The 6,581-nt window shown below is 38.0% G+C and overlaps 1 protein-coding gene across 1 annotated transcript; it reads left to right on the top strand.

Annotated features, from left to right (window-relative positions):
• The first annotated feature begins 1,267 nt into the window (after nt 1-1,267).
• LOC113358668 lies at nt 1,268-5,457 on the top strand. Its single transcript, XM_026602284.1, has 3 exons — nt 1,268-1,472; nt 2,195-4,450; nt 4,605-5,457. Exons 2-3 carry the CDS (start codon nt 2,239-2,241, stop codon nt 4,931-4,933), a joined length of 2,541 nt encoding a protein of 846 aa, XP_026458069.1. The 5' UTR covers nt 1,268-1,472; nt 2,195-2,238; the 3' UTR covers nt 4,934-5,457.
• The last annotated feature ends 1,124 nt before the right edge of the window (nt 5,458-6,581 follow it).

Genomic DNA, 6,581 nt, shown 5'->3' on the forward strand with positions numbered 1-6,581 from the left:
GTGTGAACAAGATAAGTCTTCAAAGGATCTTGTCTATCACGACATTGGATATTGGGATTGTTAACCGAAATTAGGTGGATTTCCGTTCCCCATTCCGAAAAATGGATGATTACAGAAAGACATTGGATGTATTTGTTGGGTTGAACTATTAAATCTTGATTCGTTGCACGTATATTACGACTGTGTATCATTTTGGATAACCTTGATAAAGCTAACCTATTGACCTGTAAAACATGTAAATCTTGTCGTCCAGCACCATGTTCTTACTACTCCCTCCGTCCTCTATATATAGGTGGAAAAATGAAATTCTCTTAGAATAAGATTTTTAGTTTTCATAAGTTTTCAAAATTTTATCTGATTTATCCTTCCCAATTCCAATACACTTATCTAGGAAATATGGAAAATATTAATTTATTAAAAGTTTTTATCCACTAAAATATTTAAAAAATATAATTGGTCTTGGGAATTTCAACCATGACAATTAATTTTCATTTTTCCCAATTGGTATAAAAATTTGAACATGCCAACGCTTTTATGTCTTTTATAAGGGCTATTTTGCACCTCCTCCCCTGCCAAGATCGCTAATTAGCGTTTCGTCCCCAAAAATATGAAATTAGTGAATCCTCCCCTCGTTAGGTTTTCCATCCATTATTCGGTTAGCCGAGTCAGCACCTGTGAACGCGTGGCAAAAATTGTACAGGTGTAAATAGAAGTACCCGAAATACCCTCACATACTAATTTAATCTAACGGTCGTAGATAAAGTGAAATAATGAATGGGGGAGATTTACCCAACTTCCCTTCACATATGCACATCCACGTACAAGATTGAGATTGTTTTGGATTTCACGGTATTGGTTTCGCGATAAGATTTGGGTTTACTTACTCGAAGAAGGAGGGGGCATTTTGGGTAATATACGCAACACGCGTACAATTTTCACCACGTGTGCATAACAGCTGACTCAGCTAATCGCGTAACGATCTTGGCAGCGGAGGAAACACAAAATGGACCCTTTTATAATTTCGTATTAATTTGTTTGTATCGACAATATTTGTTCGTGTCGGCAATACGACACATACGATTTATATCTACGGATACGTACCATCAGGGATACAGATAAACTGAAAATCTTAGACAAGACACATACGGGCGCACCATGCTACAATAGGACCAACCAGGCTACAATACGACAACAAGACCAAAACTCCCTCTAATAAAGGGGTATTGGTGCGGTGAGGTTACGGTGTACTGGCCAAAATTGATCAAGGAACCCTCACCGTACAGTCTGAGGAAGTGAGACGCAGAGTCTCAGACCCCCGAAGTCCTCCTCTCCTTCATCATTCTTTTTTTTTTTATATAATTGAAATCATTTTCAGGTCTTTCATCATTCGTCACCTCATTTATTAACAGCGTCATCAACACTCTCCCCAAGGTTAATTCGTCCTTCTCCTCCAAACAAAATTGCTGTTTCAGGTAAGTAACCTGACTTTTGTTGTTTCCTCATGGTGCAGTGAAATACTATCTCATTGCGTTTGATCTACAGTAATGGGTTTTGGTTTTCTTTTCTTTTTCCTTTTACAATTTTTTTGTCTCACAACACTGGCCCTAGTCATGGGGTCTACTCAACATGCAGTAATTTTAATGGTTGTCGAGAAATAAAATTTGTTGGATGTAAAAATGAGAATGTTTACTGTTTGGGGTTCGTGTTCATAAATCATGATCTAAGTTTCTTCTAAGCCTATTTTGTTAGCTACCTCATGTGTATTGCCTGGATTTTTCTTTAATTTTGGATGTTTTAGTTGTTCTTATTGAAACCCTTGTTTCTTTTTTAGTTCTTAATTAATGAAGCCTATGTGTTTTGGTGAAACCCTTGTTTCATTTCAGCATTTTTAAATATGGGTTTTGAGTTCTTCTTTCTGAACTGAACTGTACAATTTTGCTCTTCTTTTCTATGGCCTGCTCATTTTCTTTGGACTAGTATAATTTTTTTTCCTAAATCAATTCTGGATGGCTGTTGAGTACCCTCATTTTCTTGTTTAGGATTATGGATTATGGTGGTCTAGATTCTTTTACACAAGCAATTGTTCATATGCTTGTATGTTTACACTTGTACTGATAATGTGATATTGTTAATGATAGAGCATACACGCTGAACTCTTACGATCTCTCTTTTTTACTGAACTATGTTGTTGCAGAATTGAAAAGAAAAGTTTGGCAGAAGGAGATTGATTTTAAAGGAATGGCAACGAATGAAGTGACGGTGAGCGTTCTTCTTGATCATGGTGCACTTGTAAACAAGACATATGGCCGAGTTAGACTTAGGTGCAATTACTGTGGAAAAGAGGTAAGCGGTTATTCTCGTCTCAAGCAACACTTAGGAGGAGGTATGCGTGGAGAAGTAACACCTTGTTTTAAAGTCCCGGAGGATGTCAAGGTACAAATGGAGAGCAGGTTGCCCAGAACAAAGAAAGCACATGTGAACAATTCTAGACAAGGTAAGAATGAAGCTGTTGTAGATTTTCATCATCATGGTACACTTGTAGATGGCGTCAAGAGGCGAGTTAGGTGCAATTATTGTGGAGAAGAAATAAATAGTTATTCTCTATTTTTGTATCACTTAGTCGGAATAGATGAATATGTAGTAGCATGTAATAAAGTTCCAGAGGATGTTAGGGTACATATGAGGAACAAATTGTTACCAGACACAAGGAAACAACATGAACACAGGGAAGTTCTTCAATGGTCCGATTCGAGTTCTTCTTTGATGAAGGATTCCAGCTCTGACGACTATTCCCCTGATGAATCAAGTTCTTCTTGGACGAGGGATTCCAGCTCCGACGACTCCTCCCCTGATGAAGCGAGTGTAGATGTTCGATATCATGCTACAGTTCTTGATACGAAAAAAGGTCGGGTTAGGTGCAATTATTGCGCAAAGGAGATGAATAATTATACTCGTTTTAGGCAACACTTAGGCGGAATACGTGGACATGTATCACCTTGTGTTGAAGTTCCAGAGGTTATTAAGGTGCAAATGAGGAAATACAGCCTACGCGCTTTATCACGGAAGAGGAAACACAGCATTGTAGTTGAGTACTCTGGATCAGACCAAGTGGATGAGAAATTACAGGTTTTGCATAACCCCGAAACAGTAAACGAAGAAGAAGCTGAAGATGACTCACCTAGGCAAACTCAGAGGTGTGTCGGCAGATTCTTTTTTGCAAATGGAATTGATTTTAGTGCTGCGAACTCATCTACCTTCGAGAAAATGATACATGCTTTGGTTGGAGGTGGTTCCACGGCATATAAGGTCCCTAGTTGTGATGACCTCAACGGGTGGATCCTAGAGGGAGAACTGAAAGCTATGCGAGAGCATGTGCAGGAAGTTGTGTGTTCTTGGGGAAGCACTGGGTGCAGCATATTGCTGGATGGGTGGACCGATGACAAAGGGAGAAATATGATTAATTTTGTAGTTGATAGCCCACAGGGTCCCATATTCATGAAGTCGGCCGATTTCTCAGATTCCATTGGAGATGTAGATGCCATGATCTCACTGTTTAGTGGAGTTATTGAAGAGATAGGAGTACAGAATGTGGTTCAAATTGTCACATATACTACTGGGGTTTCAATGGAGGCAGTAGGTAAACAAATGACAGAGAAATATAAGAGTATATTTTGGACTGTTTGTGCATCTCACTGCATAGGCCTCATGTTGGAAAAGATAGGAATGTTGGGCACTGAGAGAGGAGTACTGGGTAAGGCAAAGACCATAACTAAGTTCATTTACAGCCATGAGACAGTTTTGAAGCTCATGAAAGAACACACTCTTGGATTCGACCTAGTTAGTTCCTCCAGGATAAGATCAATGATGCCTTTTTTAATATTGGAGACAATTGAGTTTCAAAAGAATAATTTGAGGAAGATGTTCATTTCGCCGGAATGGAAGAACTTGACATTGGCTTCAACAGCTGATGGAAGGATGGTGGCTGATTTGGTCACAGGGGAGTCTTCTTTCTGGGCTGAAGTTGAGATGCTTTTGAAGGCAAGTACTCCGCTTATACGTGCTCTGCATCTACTTAATGGAGAAGATAGCAGACCCCAGTTGGGCTACATATACAGGACAATGGGCAGGGTCAAGGAGACAATAAAAAAGATGTATGAAGGAAGGAAAGCAGAATTTCAACCTTTCTGGACAGTCATCGATGGGATTTGGGATGATCAACTTCATAGCCCTATCCATGCAGCAGGCTACTACTTAAATCCGGGTCTCTTTTACTTTAAAGATTTCTATGCTGATAATGAGGTTAAGGCCGGACTTCTGTGCTGCATCGTACGGATTGTGGAGGATGAACGTGAACAGGATTTGATAGTATTACAATTTGATGAGTATAGAAAGGCTAGTGGAGCTTTTGGCGATGGGGATGCTGTTGATCAAAGAGCAAAGATTGCTCCAGGTATGAAGAAAATTAACTCTAGGCTCCAACTTGTCAGTTATTTTTTGATTATTATGATATCTAGTTAGTTATAAACTAATTATCACCTATAGGCCAAACCTTAGATCCTGAATTGATAATAGCATTTGCATTGTGATTGCTATTCTGCATTCAGCAAAGTGGTGGTCCCTGTATGGAGGCGAATGCCCTGAATTACAACGATTTGCGATAAGAATTCTGTCTCAGACCTGTACTGGTGCCGTAAGATATGGTTTGAAAAGGAGTCTAACTGAGGAACTACATATAAAGAAGGGAAGGAACTGTTTAGAGCAAAAACGGTTGACTGAGCTGACATTCGTTCACCATAATCTTCAGTTGCAAAATTTACCTGCTTCAAACTCAGATTACACCGACATATTTCTTGAACCGATCGATCCAATGGATGAATGGATTGGTGGAAGTGGCATGGTAGAGAAAGCAGCTAAACAAAATGGTAATGTTTAAAATAGCTGGATGTTCAGTAGATAGTGACTGTCAACAGAGACAAAGAGTAATACATAGCAATTTTGAACTCCTATTTCCTACTTACTTTCGTTATCCACTTAAATCAAGAGTTGTTGTTCCATGGAAAGAAAACTACAGAAACAGTATTAGAACAGACAGAGTTTGTACATAAAGCCAAGAAAATGCAGCGGCAGTGGCTTGAGGTGGTAATTACAAATTACATATATGATTGATTATTATCTATAAGTAACTTTAAATATCTTTTATGTCCATCTTTTTTTCATTTGTTATTTTGAAATGTACCTTATACATACTAGATTATGCCATCATGTTCGGCTTTGTAATGCTTACTTGGTCACCAAAATGTTGCATTTCTGATGCGTCGTACTGGGAACCATGTAGCACTTCTTCTTTAGAAGCTCAGAGGTTTTGCAATTTTTACTTAATTGGAAAAATTATTGGCTAAGATAATCGTCGCTGAAGAAGAAACAATGTAAGAAGAGGCGATGGAGGAGAAGAAGAGAGGAGGAGAAAAAAAGAAGAGGAGGAGAAAGAAGGACGTGTTTTTTTTCTTTTTAGGTTTTAGCTTCTGGTTTTAAATAGATTTAGTTTCTGATTTTAATTAGGTTTAGGTTAGGTAATTATTTATTTTTAGGCTTTAGTTTATGATTTGTTGTCAAAAGGTATTTTTGTCTTTTTGTTGTAGACCGACCAGAGAACACCGAAACAAGTTTGAAAAAAAATGAAAATACTGTTTTTCCTGGAACGGAGTAAATACATCGTTTTATTAGAAAATCTATTATAACGGTTCCAAGATTTTGGTTTTGAGGGCTCATAAGATGACGAAAAATAGGGTCATCAAATAGTAATCTTCAAAACCCTTATCTCAATGATTAATTAATGTTAATAATTAGGTTAATTAAATTAAGCAAAATTAGTAATTTATAGTTAATATTTGAAAATTAAAAAAACAAATCGCCTATTTTTTTTTAATTGAAGTTATGGCTAGATTTCATAACCGTATCTAAAATATACGGTGACAGTTCATATTTTCCAACCGTATACGAAATCAGAGTAACTCATGGTTAAACATTTCACAAAAAGCTCCATCTACCCTGCATTTGATGTATGCGGACGACCTGCTAAGCACTTATAAGGCATCGCGGGAAAACAGTAACAGCCTCCCGAGACTGCTTCAAACCTATAACTCTTCAGCAGGTCAGGAAATAAACACAACAAAATCCACAATAATACATCACCCAAGACTGCAACAATATCAGTTGGACGAAATCAAACAATTCTTTGACATTCCAACATCTACAACACCGCCAATATATCTGGGAGTACAATTCAAACACGGGAGAATATCCAGTCACATTTTTGAACCACTCCTTCAACGGTTAGCACGAAAGGCTCAGGTTTGGATGACCAAATGTCTTACTCAAAAGGGAAGGTTAGTACTCATAAAAACCTCCTTAATACCTACTTCCAACCACTTAATGCAGACACAACTATTCTCCACCCACATTCACAAACAAATAGATTGGATAGCTAGGAATTCTTTTTTTGGGACATGATTCTTCAGTTAGAAAACTCCACCCATTAGGATGGACCAAACTAAACAAACCAATAACGATGGGAGATCTCG

Source organism: Papaver somniferum, chromosome 3 (assembly GCF_003573695.1).
Source record: "Papaver somniferum cultivar HN1 chromosome 3, ASM357369v1, whole genome shotgun sequence".
Taxonomy (NCBI): Eukaryota; Viridiplantae; Streptophyta; class Magnoliopsida; order Ranunculales; family Papaveraceae; genus Papaver; species Papaver somniferum.